Source organism: Taudactylus pleione, unplaced genomic scaffold (genome assembly GCF_031769625.1).
Source record: "Taudactylus pleione unplaced genomic scaffold, aTauple2 ptg000435l, whole genome shotgun sequence".
Lineage (NCBI taxonomy): Eukaryota > Metazoa > Chordata > Amphibia > Anura > Myobatrachidae > Taudactylus > Taudactylus pleione.
This window is the reverse complement of record NW_028284837.1, coordinates 2,412,134-2,430,194: the sequence shown is the minus strand read 5'-3', so window position 1 is coordinate 2,430,194 and position 18,061 is coordinate 2,412,134. Positions and strand designations below refer to the sequence as shown.

Here is an 18,061-nt window from a genome sequence, read left to right as displayed (position 1 = left end):
AAAGTACTTCCTAGTTTGGCTGATGGTGAGTTTTTTGGAGTTTGCTATCTCACACGAGTTTTAACAGTGAAAAGAGAGAACTCTCTTCCAAACTCACTCCAGTTTGTCTTTAGTAAATTTGCAAGATGAAACACATGCCTAAACTTACGTGAGATTCCAATCTCACCCAAACTCGATTTCTAGTAAATTTACCCCTAGGAGTTATCTTTGACTCCTCTTTCACCTTCAAACCACACATTCAGTGCTTTTCGCAGTCCTGCCATTTCCACCTCTGAAATATTTCTAGGATGAGACCCTTTCTCACTCTGAAGGCAACTAACACTAATTAGTCATCTCAAGATTAGACTACTGTAACCTCCTCCTATCTGACCTCCATCACTCCCACCTCTCTCCACTCCAATCAGTCCTCAATGTTGCAGCCTGGCTCATCTTCCTCTCCAAACACACTATATCGGCATCCCATCTACTGCAAGCCCATCTCTGGCGCCCATTCCTCTTTAGAACTCAATTCAAGCTTCTCACACTCACTTACATAGCCCTCACCCAATACTATTCAATTTACATCTCTGACCTTACCTCTCTTCAAACTCCCACCCACTGTGCTCCACAAATGCATGTCACCTTTCCTGTCAACTGATTACTTCCTCCCAATCCCACCTCCAAGACTTTGCACATGCTGCCCCTGGAACTGTCTTCCTCCCTCTATCAGACTCTCCATCTCTCTACTAAACTTCAAAAAGGCTCTCAAAACTCACTTCTTCATTACAGTCATCTAGCTCTCATCCTAACCCACGGCTCCTTGATCCTTGTTCACGGTCTACCCCATCCCCTTCAGACTGTATGCTCTTATGAGCAGGGCCTTCTTCCCTCATGTGCTTCTCCTTTCTCTTACTTACACTATGGTATACTCCCTATAATGGCACCTAACATTTGGTAGCTGCTGCCCAGTAGCTTATTTGAGGGCTACAATCACGGATGCAGCAATGTTTATAAACCGTGTACTTATCCTTCATTGTTTTGTACTGTAAGTCACTGTTATTTTATTTTGCTCATTTGTAAGGTGCTGTGGAACCCTTGTGGTGCCAGAAAAATAAAGGCTAATGGGTGGTTGCAATAGCTCAGGCAGTTCTGCCGCGATAATATGCTAATGACTGCGATCACACTGCCGTCACAGCCTAATAAAAAGACGCCCATTTCCCCTTACTCACAACCGTAATACCTTGCAAGTCTGCGAAAAAATCGGTAACATCGGAGCCTTATGCACAATTATACAAGGTCAGACCTTACTCAGAAATTGCTAAACTTTTTGCACGCAATAAAAGTATGGCATTGCATTGGCTAATTTATGCACGCCCTTGTAACGGCGTTCAAACGCACTGGCACGCCTGCATTTCACCAACCGCCCTCCCCAAATGGTACTTCCTGTCAATCTATCTGCAATGGGCCTGCGTAGGCACTGCGATCGCAGGCCTGATCGCAATGAAGAGTTTGCGCGTGCTCACTGCGATGCATACGCATGAGCAGTGCACATCAATCGGCCGTCTGCATGCATATTAGCACTTGCGATCTGTGCTGAATCAGGCACAATAATAATAATAATAACTCTGTGCAAGCCCCACTATTTTATTCTACACTCTTTAAAACATTTTTGAGTAAAATAGAGCTAAATGTGAAACAAACATTTTTTTTTAGATAATATATATTTTACTGATTTTCAATAAAGCAAAAGCAGAAAAAAAAAAAAGAATACAATTGTTACAGATCCAAAAATACAGCGGAAATACAGACATAGACGAATTAGACAATACAAAAGAATCCTTGTTGGAAAAATACGCAAAGAGCACGGGTGAAAATGTGGTAAATGAGCAAAAAAAATCCCCGAGGTGCAACAGTTGAAAACAAACATAATATATATATATATATATATATATATATATATATATATATAAAAATAAAATAAGTAAGTGCGCTAGTGCACAGGCAACCCCCCCCCCCCCAAAAAAAAAAAATGACTAGACTTCAAGTGATGAAAGGACTCTGGGCCTGATTCAGACACGGTCGCAAGTGCTGAGCACTCGCAACCGGGTCGATGTTTGCCCACTGGGCATGCGAACGACGGAGCCGACTCCGTCGTGTGCATGCGCGAGACCCGGCTAGCGACAGGTGCTCTGTCGCTCCGGGCCTCGCACCAAAGGGGGCGGGCTGTCGATGGTGAGTTACAGCTCGCCCCATTTGACCATCGCGACCATCAACCTGGCCGCTCACTATAGCTGTGGGTGGTCACCCACAGCTATGCGAGCAGCCAGGAGGCCGCTCAAAAAAAACCAAAAAACGCCCTGATTCAGAGCGAGCGCTCTTTCAGAGCATCCGGCTCTGAATCAGGCCCTCTATTTCTCCGACCATAGTGAGTTGTGTACCAAAGTGACCACACTTTATGGAATTTGGGTAAAGCCCCTATTTTACCAACTATATATTATATAAAACTATAAATGCATGACCCGTCTAGAGAACTCTTTCCTGTTCTTCAATAGTGTCCAGTGCTTAAGATTCAACATACTACAGCAAATGTAGATTTATCCATTAGTTTGTTAGTTAGGGAACTGGACCAGTAATTAGTACATTGACAAAATAAACCATCTAGCGCCGTCTGTCATTAAATGCACTAATGTGTTTGAGCAGAGCAGCTTAATATTTAGTCAATACATAAAATAGAGTTCACAGTTAACCTTTACCAAGAGCATTTTGGTAAACAGACGATTGGAGAGAGGGGCCCAATGTGCAATGTAGTATGATAGTAATCTCATTACCATGTGTGAGTACTCAAGCTCACATGTCAGCCCTTTGGCCTGGCTGTGGTAGCTGAAGCTTACCACAGCCTGACTTGGTCCTGGCAGCTTGCAAGTCCAGGAAATCTCATCCATCCCAGAAAACAAGGGTGATAGACAGAGCCATAGAGAGGTTTCTGATGCCCTAGTACTCTCAGGGGTGTGAGCTAAATTTAGAAGGGGTGTGGCCATGTCCCTATGAGTAAAAAAGTAAAAATGTTCCTTGCAGCACTGCTTTGCGCTGAGCAGGGAAGCGCTGTTAGCCCCTCAGCCATATGCTGGGCTGCAGACAAAGGCTGCTGACAAGTAAGAGGAAGGGGGGGCGGCAGTGGACCTGGACCCCCATTGGACATCTCTAACAAGTTTGGGCCTGGGTAATTAGTACCTGCTCCCCCTCTCAACTCCCTTGGTGACACATGCCTTTTATGAGGAACCTTGCCAGAAATGCCTTCGCTCCTCCTCCCAAATCAATCAGGCTACAGCTGGGAGGCACTACTAGCAAACTTCAGAGGTTCCTGCACTGACAATTACTTACATTTTTGTGCTGCACCTCAGTGTTACTATGCCCACCAGGTGCCCACATTTCTCTCTCTCTGCACCAAAAAAGTAGTTTGCATCAACTGTAACCTGCAAAATGTATTTGTTCTAGGGAATAGAACTGTCACTTAGCAACTGCTGGTGGGTTAGGTGGTCAGGCCTCCCGACAAGGCTGGAAAGTTGAAGTTAAATAACTTTCACTTTCCCTTCCCACAGCTCTAGGGAGCGGGTCTGGCATTGTGTCACTGTTTGTGTGCAGGTCATGTGCACGTGTGGGGTCATGTGTGCACTGATTCCTGCCCCCTTTTTCAGGCTTTTTGGAAACTGGCTGTTGATCTTGAACAATAGATAGTAGAAAACACCAAACAGTCTATTTCACGATGAATAATGACAGGTAGCAGTGAGATTCAACATGAAGGTGTTTACTGAAGAACTTAAGAAAACTCAATATATTAAGAACTGGTAAAAAGTGGGAAGAAAGGAAGCATAGTCTGTGATAATGAAGGAAAACTTAGAACTATGGAAGATCTGATCAACTCAGGGAATGGAACGAAGATGAAACTGGAAGAAACTGGATTCACTTTGTTTCCTTAGGTGGTTGCATCTGCTGTCTCTTTTGACCTCTTTGGGTGCCTGCAAAGAGATGGAACCAAATTCTAGAATTAGTGTGGCCCCAGGTAACACAAACCAATAGACCTAGCCTGGGGCACCGAACCTGGGCCTGTTGGAGGGGCCCGGCATGGGACCATGCCCTGCAACCTGCACCCTAGCCACCGCCGTTACTTAAGTTTAGCCAGAGAGAGAGGACTGACTGCTGATGTAGCAGCCTCTTTGCCCAGCCCAACACATACACTGCTGTCACGCTGTGTGCTGGGCTAGGGAAAGAGGAGGCCGCAGTCACTTCTCTCTCTGCCTGTGTTATATGCATGGGGGAGCACCCCCTAAAACCGGCACTCCCTGTGAAGCAGGCAGCAATGAACATGTTGATTTTGTTTGTAAGGAGGGTGTCTGGACACTCCTCCCTGGTTGGCCTTGCCCCCACCTTGTACCTAGGTGGGTTGGGTGGAAGCTGTTGCTAGGTGGTAATCCTATTCCCTAGAGCAAAGAAAGTTTGCAGGTCATAGATTCCTGTGAAATATTGTTTGTCGGGAGGCCTGCCGATGCGCATACTACCACATACCTGGTGGTTGCTCTAATAAACTCGATTCTCAGAGAATTAAAGTGTCTCCAGTAGTGCGTTACAAAGGTATGACTGGGAGGCCAATGGGCAGCTTGCATTATAGATTGTAGTAGTAACCAGTTTAGCAGCAGTGACAACAGTGTCATGAAAGGAATGACTCTTAAAAATGGAGGTATCTATTCTCGAGAGCTTCCTGGCAATAACTATCCATTTTAAGATAGTGGAAGGTCTAGCAGGCAGAAGGGTTTATAGCGGGTAATGAAGAATTTGGAGATGTCACCATACAGGGATGCTGTGAAATCCAGGTATTCAGACAGGAATGTAACTAAACAAAAATCAGGGTCTTACTGGTCTGTAACTAGTTCAAATTCAACTAATGGATAGTTCAAGGAACTGGTATTCATGTGACCCTTGGGAATGACATGGATCTCCATGGAAGCCTGGGTCACCCAGGGATCTGATATAACTATAAGGTTGAGTTTGGTACCCCTTGCATCAAAATCTAAGGCTAAAAGGGATGCTAACTTTCTGGAAAACCTGAAAACATCAGAAGTGGAAATTATTGTAGCCAAAAAACTCAAGCAAGATTCAATATCCCATGTGTTAGAGAAATGTGGACAAAACAATCTAGACAAGGATGCACATTTAAGCAGGCAGAGATAAAGTTTATTCTCATTCAGGCCTTTGACCAATATGGTTAAGGCAGAGCCAAAGGAACATATTGCAGCCATAACGAAGCCTGCTTCAACTTGGTGGCCAAGAAATCTATTGCCAGGTTGAGTGTAGTAGATGATGATGGGAGCATTTGGCTAGCTATCCAGGTACTACCAATATAATGCCACGGTATGTAAATCTTGTACTGGGTCTAAGATAGACATTAATTAAGGTGTTTGAAGCAGCAGACAGGTTAGAGTTGGATAACAACTGATCATTATCACCATATACCTGGACTGTAGGAGCTCTGGATGAAGGACTGGATTCCCCTAAAAAAGTCCTTGGACAAGTCTACAGAAATCTTAAACCCCTTATGTATCTGGCTGTTTTGGTTAAACCAAATCCAGAGGGCTAAACTGGGTAAACTAGGATGAGTTGAGAAATATTGTCTAGTCTGACCTTGTGAAGGACTCTCAGCAGTATGGCTGGAGGAGAAAAAGGTATAAGGAAGGGGAAGATCTGTCCATGGGAAAGACATGGTATCCATGTGGAGGGCTCCTTGGGTCTAAACTCTAGAGACAAAAGTTGTAACCTGGATGCTGGACTCGGTTGCAAACATCTCCTACCAAGGAAAGCCAAATATTCTGACAGTGCTCTGGAATACCTCTGGTTTGAGGTTCACTTTATCTAACATGAGGTGTTTTTGGAACAAGAAGCCTTCTGGCTCATTTACCTACCCAGGCATGTAAATGACAAATAGGAGAATATTCCTCCAATTCCATATCTCTGCAAGTAAGAATTTTAGAAACCAAAAAGACAGCATACCGGACACAGACTTTGGTATAAACACCTTCCTCTACCAAACATATTTAGATACACTTCCCTTCCCTCACTCACACAACTTCTCCTCCCACACTTACAGTTAGGTACACATCCCTACTACCCAACACAATCAAGTACCCTCATCCTCTCTTCCTACACTCCCATGCAACCTCAGGTATACCCACCCCACCTGCCCAAGATTATCATCAGCTAACCATTGACAGTCTGAAACTGATGGTAAATAGTTTTACCTTTGATGTCTGTTTACCGATGACAAATATCAGCTGTGGGAGTCTAAAGGCAGCTGGTGGCTGTGGATTTCACGTATGCAACCAGCAACCATCAGTGGCTAAATCATCAATGGTTTGCCCTTGATGGCATAAAATCATTGATCATTGATGGGTATGCCATTGATGTCCACCATTACCCAGACCTTTGATTACAAGATGGTTCTTTCTTGACACAGGACAAAGAATTTTGGAGGATTGCCTGGTGTCAAGAAGGGCAGCAAAGAAGCCACTTCTCTCCAGGAAAAACATCAGGGACAGGCTGTTATTCTGCAAAAGGTACAGGGATTGGACTGCTAAGGACTGGTGTGAAGTTATTTTCTCTGATGAATCCACTTTCAGATTGTTTGGGGCATCTGGAAAAATGCTTTTCTGGAGAAGGAAATGTGAGTGCTACCATCAGTCCTGTGTCATACCAACAGTAAAGCATCCTGAGACCATTCATGTGTGGGGTTGCTTCTCAGCCAAGGCAGTGGGATAACTCACAATTTTGCCTAAGAACATAGCCATGAATAAAGAATGGTACCAAAACATCCTCTGAGAGCAACTTCTCCCAGCCACCCAAGAACAGTTTGGTGACTACCACACATAGTCTATTGGTGACAAACAATGCCTTTTCCAGCATGATGGAGCACCTTGCCATAAGGAAAAAGTGATAACTAAGTGGCTCGGGGAACAAAACATCAAAATTTTGAGTCCAAGGTCAGGAAACTCTCCAGACCATAATTCCACTGAGAACTTGTGGTCAATCCTCAAGAAGAGGGTGAACAAACAAAAAACCACAATTCTGACAAACTCCAAGTATTGAGTAGGCAAGAATGGGCGGCCATCAGTAAGTATGTGGCCCAGAATTTGATTGACAGCATGAAAAAGAAGGGTCAACACTGCAAATATTGACTCTATATAAACTTGATGTAATTGTCAATAAAAGCCTTTGACACATAAAATGCTTGTCATTTTTCTTCAGTATACCACAGTAACATCTGACAAAAAGGTCTAAAAACACTGAAGCAGCAAACTTTGTGAAAACCAATACTTGTGTCATTCTCAAAACTTTTGGCCATGGCTGTACTATGGTAACATACAAAGTTGTCACATTGTGCAATCTTCTACAATATACCATACTTCACCGCGAAATTACTGTATGTAGGTTAAACTGTAATATAGTTGGGTCAAAGTAACATTATTTCAACAACATATTATTAAGATGTAATTAATAAACCAAATTTGCTTTGTTTTCCACTTACCAGCCATGGAGTGAAATTCCATGTTTGTGGACAGCCATCATGAGAAAATTTACATTGTCCTTTACCGTAGTCTCTAAGATATTTCAAGACATTGGCCACCACATAAACAGAAGTGTAGATATTATAGGGAGTCCTTAAATTGGAGACATCATTGTAACTGTTCTGGATGCTGTCTAGACTCTCTTCTCCTGTACACAATTTGTCCTGGATTGCCAAGCTTTTGTCATTTGGAAATTTACATTTAAAAGCTTCTTCCCAAAATGACTTCACCAAATTACCTCCTAGAGTCATGTTAGGGTGGATCTTATTAAGAAATTCTTTAAAGCCCGGCATAAGCCCACTGTAAAAAGTTAAACCGACTGTGCCAAGCACCAGATGAGAGAAGCGTTCCACATATTGTAAGGAAATTGTAGACCACCCTTCACTCGCCACAAATGAGATGCCCTTAATGTTTTGTTTCATCATTTCATCCCAGATGGGGAGCAAATCGAGTCCAGTGGAGAAGACGACCACAGTTCTAGCTGTTGAATCCTTAATGACTTTAATTATGTGTGGAGCATTGCGATCTTGCTTGCTAGTTAAAATATTCTCCATGAAGGCTACACATACTCCAGCCTTGATGATCACTTGTCTGACTATCTGAATTCCCTGTTGCCCATAGTCATTATCGGAAGCCAGTAGACCAACCCAAGTCCAACGGAAGCGTAACACAAGCTTTGCAAGGCCTACTGACTGGAATGCATCACTGGGGACAGTCCTGAAGAAGGAGGGAAATTTTATCTTGTCACTCAGAATGGAGCTTGTGGAATAATGGCTGACCTGTTGAAAAAAAGCAATGATACAGTAAAAGGGAACAACATGTAAAGGACAGGTCACAGTTTTTCTTTGTACATGGTGTAAAGTATATCAGCACTTACACTACAGAGTAATCCTCCTTGAGTTCTATTTAAGTTAGAGATGAGCGAGTTTGGTTCTCAGACAACTGAACCCACTCGAATTTTGCAGATCCGAGTCGGATCCTAGACCGGCTCAGGTTATCCCACCTGACTATGCTCTCAAAGCGAGGCAATACGTCATCATCCCACTGTCAGATTCGCGTGGGTTTTGGATTGTATAAAGGTTCCCCACGCTAGCTTCCATTTTAATTCTGGCTATGGAGATTGAAGAGTACGCAAAGGAGGGGCTGTGCGGCTGTGCTGTTGCTGTGCATAGGGGCTGGCTGCTGTTGTCATAGGGGCAGACTGGGCTGTTGTTAGGATCTGGTTTGTTGGGGACCTGGAGTGGTAACAGGAGCAGACACCTGAACAGATTTAAACTGAAAAGTGTTTTTTTTAAAGGGTGAACTTGAAGACATGTACACAGATAATATAAAGTCCTGAATATAGATAGGGATGACTAGAAACTGTAGTAAAGTATGAATGGGTAATGTCCAGGTAGTGGCAGAACTAATAAAAAGTCTTTGTAATCCAAATGGTCACTGCAAGGCTGCAGACAGGATATCAGGTTACAAATTGATACAGGTGAGATGAAATCCTGAGATGATATGGAGTAATTTTAATAGTAGTAGCTGTTGGTTTTACTGGAGAGTTGTACTGAGATGGGTTAATGTAGAAACTGGATTAGCTGCAGTATGAGCCAACAGAGAGCTAGGTAAGTGGAGGCAGTGTAGGTACAGGGTTAACTGCACACTCAGGTCTTTTGGCAGGGAAAGGGTTGATAGAAGGTGCAGGGTGGTTCCAGCAGTAGGCTTGGAGCAGGCAGAGTGGTGAAGGCAGCTAGGAAGCTGGGATCCAGCAAGAGCACAGGTGAGCACTTGAACAGACAGGTCTCAGGAGCACAGGAACTCTCTCACAGCATGCACTGTGAAACACGTTGCACTGGCAACTATGGGAAGCTCTGAACTCCCTTAAGTACCCAGTGCAGGATCGTGATAGGTCAGAGAGAGCATGTGACAAGCCAAGTTTGGAGCAACTAAGTCACATGACTAGAAGCAAGATGGTAGCGCCCATACCAGAGCGGAATGAAAACACCACCAGACTTACCCCAGTCAGAATAACACAGTGCCTGCGAAACACTTTGCACAGCCAACACCTGCCACCAGACACCAGCCCCTCTGCGGGAAGGAACCATGCCACAGCGCCCTCACAGGTAATAACCATCATCCCATATGCCAGAAAACCCTGGTCATGACAGCTGTGCTGTGCTGTTGTCCATAAGGGCTGTGTTGTCAATACTCTATAGGAGCTGTGATGCACACAGAAGAGGGGGGCTTCAGTGGATCCTTTGTCACTGCAATCCATAAAGGGGTGCTGCTGTGTTGTCCAGGGTGTGCTCTGTCCATCAGGGGTGCTCTTCACCCCCAGTGTGAAAAAAATATAAAGTGTTTTTTTCTGTGTGTGTGTGTGTGTGTGCATGTTAGCCACACTTATCAGCAACATAGCTGCACAGGTGTGCTGCCTGTCTCATTTATCAAGGTGCTGCTGCCTTGTTCAGGGGTGCTCTCCCCCCCAAGTGCCAAAAAAAATAATTTAATAAAAGTGTTTTTTTTTCTGTGTGTTTGTGTCTGTGCACATTAGCCATACTTATCAGCAATGTAGCTGTGCAGGGGTGCTGCCTGTGTTGTTTATCAAGAAGCTGCTGCCTTGTTCAAGGGTGCTCCCACCCCAAGTGCCAAAAAATAAATAAAAGTGTTTTTTGTTTCTTTGTGACTGTGTACATCAGCCACACTTATCAGCAACATAGCTGTGCAGGGGTGCTGCCTGTGTCGTTTATCAAGGGGCTGCTGCCTCATTCAAGGGTGCTCTTCCCCAGTTTTAAAAATATATATTTTTTTTGTGTGGTTGTGTGCATTAGCCACAACTTAGCTGCACTATAATTGCTTGGTGACACTGCTGCAAGACTGCAGTGAGTATGGATGACAGTCACATTACAGGAGAGCAGGAACCACATACCAGTCTTGTAGTTGCCGGCAGCAGTCATGATGATGATGCAAGGCCGTCAACATCATCTATGAAGGCTAATGCCCCAGTCAGGCCATGTAAAATCAACTTTTGCCCTGTTAAAGAAAAAAAATCTAAAGCTAAGACAGCTTTAGAGAAACAAAAAATTGGCAATATGCCATTCACTACATGAATTTGCAAGGAAGTAATAAGGCCTTGGCCTTTATTTATGACTGGTGGTTCTAGTTGTGATGATTTAAGCCCTGCTTGTAAGAGAGGTATAAAAAAAATGAAAATTGTTAAGACGAGTAAGACACCGGAATCAACTGTGTGCTCCAAAAAATCATAGATCCCTGGGGAGAGTCCAAGTGTGTCCGTGGCTGCCATGTGTGAGCCTGACCTTTCTAACACTGTACTTGAAGAGGATCCTCCTTCCACCATTTGTGTGCCCTCTGCAACAAATGTAACTGTAACTCAGGCAACAGTTGTTGCCCATGGTGGGAAAAATCCCATTGTTACCATGACTGGGCAAAGGACCAAAAAATCCACTTTTCATGTGTGGAATTATTTCCACCCAAATCCGGACAACCTTTACCAAGCCATTTGTAACCGTTGCCAAGTAACAGTGAGCAGAGGTAAGGACCTTAACCATCTAGAAACCTCCTCCCTGTTATGTCACTTGCAGTGCAATCATCAAATTGAAAAGGGTATTTCAAATTTAGAAACTTTGGTTACAAAAAACTAACAACAATCAGTCCAGTGTCACCTAGCTGCTCCCTTCTATCTGGATCCAAGTGCCTGCAATCTCCACCACCAACACCTGCATCATCAACATCCTCATTCATGATCGGAAGTAGTACTGCATCCAGTTTCATATGGACTGACTCCTCCAATCCGTGGTTCCTCAGAAGGATCCTTGAGTGCTATGCCTGCTACTGCTGTTGCTGTGAGTGGATCTTCATTCCAGAAGGGGACCAGGAAGAAGACTACTTTTTGTAGTTTAACCAAACAATTGACTATCAAACAATTCTTTCCCTTGCATTGGGGAGCAACTATGACAGCAGACATACAGTTGCACAATGGATGACTAACGCCATAACAGCTATGCTGGTATTAGATGTGCATCCAGTATTTGCCATTAATGCAGTGGGTTTTAGACAGTTAATTGAGGACCTCTGTCTCCGCTACCATGTCCCTTCTAGATTCCACTTCTCTAGAATAGCAATTCCCAATCTGTATAGGGACATAAAAAAATACCCTATTAATGTACTCCAAAATGCTGTTGTGCCCACTGTCTACTTAATCACAGATATGTGGAGAAGTGGGACAGGGCAAACTAAAGATTACATTACTGTGACAGCTCACTGGGTAGGTGTATTGCCTCCATCAGTGAAAACAGCAGCAGCATCTAAGAAATGCCAGCTTATTCAAAGGCAGGCTACTCTGTGTATCACCAATTTCACTAAGAGGCATACCACTGAGAGCCTCTTAGAAAAACTCAGGGAAATCATTGCAAAATGGCTTAGCAGCTTGGACTCTACTCGGGATTTGTGATTTCTGACAATGCCAGCAATATTGTGCGAGCATTACATGTGGGCGAATTCGAAACACACCATGTTTTGCTCACACAATTAATTTGGTGGTGCAACATTTTTTTTAAAATTACAGGGGTGTGCAGGAGATGCTCTCGGTGGCCTGAAAGATTTCGGGACATTTTCAACATTTAACAACTGCTTGTCAAAGATTGCAGCACCAGCAAGTACTGTTGAATTTGCCCTGCCATCAGCTGAAGCAAGAGGTAGAAACTAGGTGGAATTCTACCCTCTATATGCATCAGCGGATGGAGGAGCAGATAAAGGCCATCCAAAGCTACACTGCAGCCTATGACATAGAGAAAGGAGTGGGAATGCACCATAGTCAATTGCAGTGGAGAATATTTTCTGTGTTCACATGTGGCAAGTTCTCAATCCCTTTGAACTTGCCACATGTGAAGTTAGTTCAAACACTGCCAGCTTGAGTCAGGTCATTCCTCTAATCAGACTTTTGCAAAAGCAGCTGGAGAAACTGAAGGAGGAGCTGAAATGGAGTGATTCCGCTAAGTATGTCGGACTTGTAGATCTCCTTCAGTTTCTGCAGCTGCCAGGAAAAAAAATATATTTTCCTAAGAGACCAACTGCTGGTGGTGATGCAGATCAGTAAGCAAAATCTAATGACATCTGGTTGGGTCTGAAAGAACTGCCTTCAATTAGTGATATGTCTACCGTGACTTTGTCCGATACAGTCACCATTCAGAGAATGGTGGATGATTATTTTAGGGATAGCATCCAAATAGGCATGTTACACAGTCCGTTTCAATACTGGCAGGAAAAAGAGGCAATTTGGAGTCCCTTACACAAACTGGCTTTGCTTTACTTAAGTTGCCCACCCTCCAGTGTATACTCTGAACAGTGCAGCCGGGAACCTTGATTGGCATAGGAGGTTACTTCCCCAAAATGTGGAAAATGATATTTATCAAAATGAATTACAAATTCCATGAGGAAGACCTTTACCAGCAATGAAGTAAAAAAATACAGAGGCGTCTGCAATGGTGGATTCCAGCGGGGACAAATTCATATTGTTTGAAGAAGAGGATGTACACACTGATGGGGATGATGATGATGACATCTGATCTTACCTATGTTGTAAAGCCAATTTGTGTATGGGATCATTGCCACCAATGTCCACTGCGCATTGGCAGCTTGTTTTGTGGGGGGTCCAAACAAACCAATAATTTCAGCCACAAGTGGCAATCCCTGTCACTGAAGTGATTGGTTTGTTAAACTGTGAATGTCCTGTTTCATATATACAAGATAAGGGTGGCTTGGAGGGCCCAAGGACAATTCCATCTTGCACCTCTTTTCTCTACATTATCTGCTGTTTGGGGCATTGCTGCCTGACAGTCTTAATTTTATGGTTTATGAATGTCCAGAAATTGTAATGGCGACAGACAGCATCTCCTGTATGCTCCTTTCTGAACCAACAAATTGATGGGGTGGCCATCTGGCTGACATCACCTCTGCTGGAACAGGACTGGTGTGTCCTCCTTTTTCTACCTTGCTGATGCATTGTTCAGGTGCCAGTGATAGCGTTCACACGTGTTTCTGGTTCTGCTGTGAGTCTCCTGTTCAAGTCGAGTATCCAGTTCCCCAGTCTGCGTTGTTTTGCTCCTGCCATTTGTGGCATCCAGGCGGCACAAGCCGCACCTCAGCACCCAGTGTTTGCAATTCAGTGTGCTGCTTGTGACGACCTGGCGGCGCAAGCCACACTGCAGCGGCAAGTACACACAAGCCAGCGTACTGCAGCTTGTATGAACCCGGTGACACAAGCCACAGATTAGCGTCAAGTGTATGCAAGCCAGTGTACTGCTGCTTGTGTCAACCAGGCGGCACAAGTCACACATCAGCGTCAAGTGTATGCAAGCCAGCGTACTGGTGCTTGTGTAAACTAGGGGTGAGCGGGTTCGGATTTCTGAAATCCGAACCCCCCGAGCCCCCCCAATCCGAGTCCGATCCGAGTCAGGCTCGACTTTTCCCGCCTGACTCGGATCTGAAATCGAGGCAAAACGTCATCATCCCGCCTTCCAAGTCTCACGGGTTTCAGTACCTATATAAGGTACCCGCGTCGGCGCCATTTTCTCACTCGGCTGTGGACAGTGAAGAGGGAGGGTGGGAGTTAGGGCTGTGTAGTGTAGTGTAGTGCTGCTGTTGTCCACTACTTCAAAGTCCATAGGGGCTGGCTGTGTTGTGCTGTGCTGCTGTTGTTAATAGGGGCTGTGTCCACTACTTCAAAGTCCATAGGGGCTGGCTGGACTGTGTTGTGCAGTCAGTTCTCCATAGGGGCTGTGTCCACTCCAAAGTCCTGTGCAGTGTCCCAGTCCTAAAGGGGTGCTGTAGTGTTGTCCAGGGCGTGCTCTGTCCATCAGGGGTGCTCCCCCCAAGTGCTAAAAAAATAATATATTTTCTGTGTTTGTGAATTGTGTGCGCAGTAGCCGCATGTGCATCAACAAAGTAGTGCCAAGCGTGCGCCTGTGTCATAAGTAAAGGGCCGGCTGGCTTGACCGTTAAAGGGTGCTGTAACCCCCGAAAGTACACTCCAGTCCAAACCAAAAAAAAAATTATTTTCTGTGTTTGTGAATTGTGTGCGCAGTAGCCGCACGTGCATCAACAAAGTAGTGCCAAGCGTGCGCCTGTGTCATCATAAGTAAAGGGCCGGCTGGCTTGACCATTAAAGGGTGCTGTAACCCCCGAAAGTACACTCCAGTCCAAACCATAAAAAATATTATTTTCTGTGTTTGTGAATTGTGTGCGCAGTAGCCGCACGTGCATCAACAAAGTAGTGCCAAGCGTGCGCCTGTGTCATAAGTAAAGGGCCGGCTGGCTTGACCGTTAAAGGGTGCTGTAACCCCCGAAAGTACACTCCAGTCCAAACCAGAAAAAAAATTATTTTCTGTGTTTGTGAATTGTGTGCGCAGTAGCCGCACGTGCATCAACAAAGTAGTGCCAAGCGTGCGCCTGTGTTATCATAAGTAAAGGGCCGGCTGGCTTGACCGTTAAAGGGTGCTGTAACCCCCGAAAGTACACTCCAGTCCAAACCAAAAAAAAAAATATTTTCTGTGTTTGTGAATTGTGTGCGCAGTAGCCGCACGTGCATCAACAAAGTAGTGCCAAGCGTGCGCCTGTGTTATCATAAGTAAAGGGCCGGCTGGCTTGACCGTTAAAGGGTGCTGTAACCCCCGAAAGTACACTCCAGTCCAAACCAAAAAAAAAATTATTTTCTGTGTTTGTGAATTGTGTGCGCAGTAGCCGCACGTGCATCAACAAAGTAGTGCCAAGCATGCGCCTGTGTTATCATAAGTAAAGGGCCGGCTGGCTTGACCGTTAAAGGGTGCTGTAACCCCCGAAAGTACACTTCAGTCCAAACCAAAAAAAAAATTATTTTCTGTGTTTGTGAATTGTGTGGGCAGTAGCCGCACGTGCATCAACAAAGTAGTGCCAAGCGTGCGCCTGTGTTATAAGTAAAGGGCCGGCTGGCTTGACCGTTAAAGGGTGCTGTAACCCCCAAAGTACACTCCAGTCCAAACCAAAAAAAAAAATATTTTCTGTGTTTGTGAATTGTGTGCGCAGTAGCCGCACGTGCATCAACAAAGTAGTGCCAAGCGTGCGCCTGTGTCATAAGTAAAGGGCCAGCTGGCTTGACCGTTAAAGGGTGCTGTAGCCCCCAAAGTACACTCCAAACCCAAAAAAATATATATTTTCTGTGTTTGTGACTTGTGTGCACTGTGGCTGCACGTGCATCAACAAAGGAGCAGTGCCAACCGTGCGCCTGTGTCCCATAAGTAAAGAGCCGGCTGGCTCATTTCTTAAAGGGTGGTGTAACCCACAAAGTGCACTACTCTCCAGCAAAAATAAAAAAATATTTTCTGTGTTTGCGTGCGCTTTAGCCGCACGTATATATCAATATAACATAAATTTAGGACCAAACTTTCTCTGATAAAAATAAATTAGGGAAAGATCAAGAACCACTTCCTCCTAGTGCTGTTGCTGCTGCTGGGAGTTGTTCATCATCCCAGAGAGGAGGTAGGAACATCACTACTTTTACTAAACAATTGACCCTCCAACAGTCCCTAGCGATGAGGATGAAGTACAACAGCAGTCATCTTGAAACAAAATGTATAACTGAGGCCTTGACTGCTATGTTGGTGTTAGACGTGCGTCCGGTATCCGCCATTAGTGCAGTGGGATTTAGACAATTGAAGGAGGTAGTGTGTCCCCAGTTCCAAATCCCGTCTAGATTCCACCTGCATCCTTAAAGCAGCAGCGACAAGCGTGCGTCTGTCTGATAAAGGGTGGTGTAACCCTCAAAGTGCGCTCCACAAACAATAAAAATATTCTTCTCTTTTTTCCTGTCTTTGTGAAATGTGTGGGCTGTAGCCGCACCTGCATCCTTAAAGCAGCAGCGACAAGCGTGCGTCTGTCTGTTAAAGGGTGGTGACACCCTCAAAGTGTGCTACACAAACAATAAAAATATTGTCCTTTTTTCTGTCTTTGTGAATTGTGTGGGCTGTAGCCGCACTTGCATCCTCAAAGCAGCAGCGACAAGCGTGCGTCTGTCTGTTAAAGGGTGGTGTAACCCTCAAAGTGTGCTACACAAACAATAAAAATATTCTTCTTTTTTCAGTCTTTGTGAATTGTGTGGGCTGTAGCCGCACTTGCATCCTCAAAGCAGCAGCGACAAGCGTGCGTCTGTCTGTTAAAGGGTGGTGTAACCCTCAAAGTGCGCTCCACAAACAATAAAAATATTCTTCTTTTTTTTTCTGTCTTTGTGAATTGTGTGGGCTGTAGCCGCACTTGCATCCTCAAAGCAGCAGCGACAAGCGTGCGTCTGTCTGTTATAGGATTACATCGGTGACAGCATCCAAGTAGGCATGTCAGACAGTCCGTACCTGTACTGGCAGGAAAAAGAAGCAATTTGGAGGTCCCTGTACAAACTGGCTCTATTTTACCTGAGTTGCCCCCCCTCCAGTGTGTACTCCGAAAGAGTGTTTAGTGCAGCCGGGAACCTTGTCAGCGAAAGGCGTAGGAGGTTGCTTCCACAAAATGTGGAGAAGATGATGTTCATAAAATTAATTATCAACTCTTCCAGGGAGACCAGCCTCCAGAACGTACAGAGGGACCTGTGGTTGTGGATTCCAGCGGGGACGAATTAATACTCTGTGAGGATGAGGATGTACACAACACTGAAGAGGGTGAGGAATCGGTGGATGAGGAGGATGAGGACGACATCTTGCCTCCGTAGAGCCAGTTTGTGCAGGGACAGATTAATTGCCAGCTTGTTTTGTGGGGGCCCAAACGAACCAATCATTTCAGCCACAGTCGTGTGGCAGACCCTGGCGCTGAAATGTTTGGTTTGTTAAAGTGTGCATGTCCTGTTTATACAACATAAGGGTGGGTGGGAGGGCCCAAGGAAAATTCCATCTTGCACCTCTTTTTTTTCTTTGCATTATGTATAGTTTGGGGCCTAGTTTTTCAAACTGCCATCCAAAACACGGAAGGGTGGTTTTGGCAAAACCAATCCAGATCCAAAACACGAAGAAAGATCCAGATCCAAAACCAAAACACAAAACACGAAAAGTGGCCGGTGCACACCCCTAGTGTAAACCCAGTGGCACAAGCCACACATCAGCGTCAAGTGTGCACAATGAAGTGGACTGATGCTTGTGTCAACCCTGAGGCACAAGTCGCACAACAGTGACGTTCAGCAAGGGTTCTCAGCCCTCAAGGCTGCTACATGGCCCAAAGGCCGCATCCTGCTGCACGGCCCAAAGGCTGCATCCCACCAAGAGTTCTCAGCCCTCAAAGCTGCTACATGGTCTAGAGGCCACATTCTGCTGCACACGGCCCAAAGACCACATCCCACCAAGAGTTCTCAGCCCTCAAAGCTGCTACACGGTCCAAAAGCCGCATCCTGCTTCATGGCCCAAAGGTTACCTGTCGTCACTCCTCACCAGCCCTCAAGGCTGTAATGGCAACAA

At 45.0% G+C, this 18,061-nt stretch overlaps 1 protein-coding gene across 1 annotated transcript in view; it reads right to left on the bottom strand.

Annotated features, from left to right (window-relative positions):
* Positions 1–18,061, bottom strand: part of LOC148505896 (extracellular calcium-sensing receptor-like) — a 71,196-nt gene that overhangs the window by 22,111 nt on the left and 31,024 nt on the right. Inside the window, exon 3 of the mRNA XM_088447617.1 lies at positions 7,553–8,371. Within this exon, the coding sequence (XP_088303743.1) occupies positions 7,553–8,371 (819 nt within the window). The remainder of the gene's footprint in view (positions 1–7,552; positions 8,372–18,061) is intronic.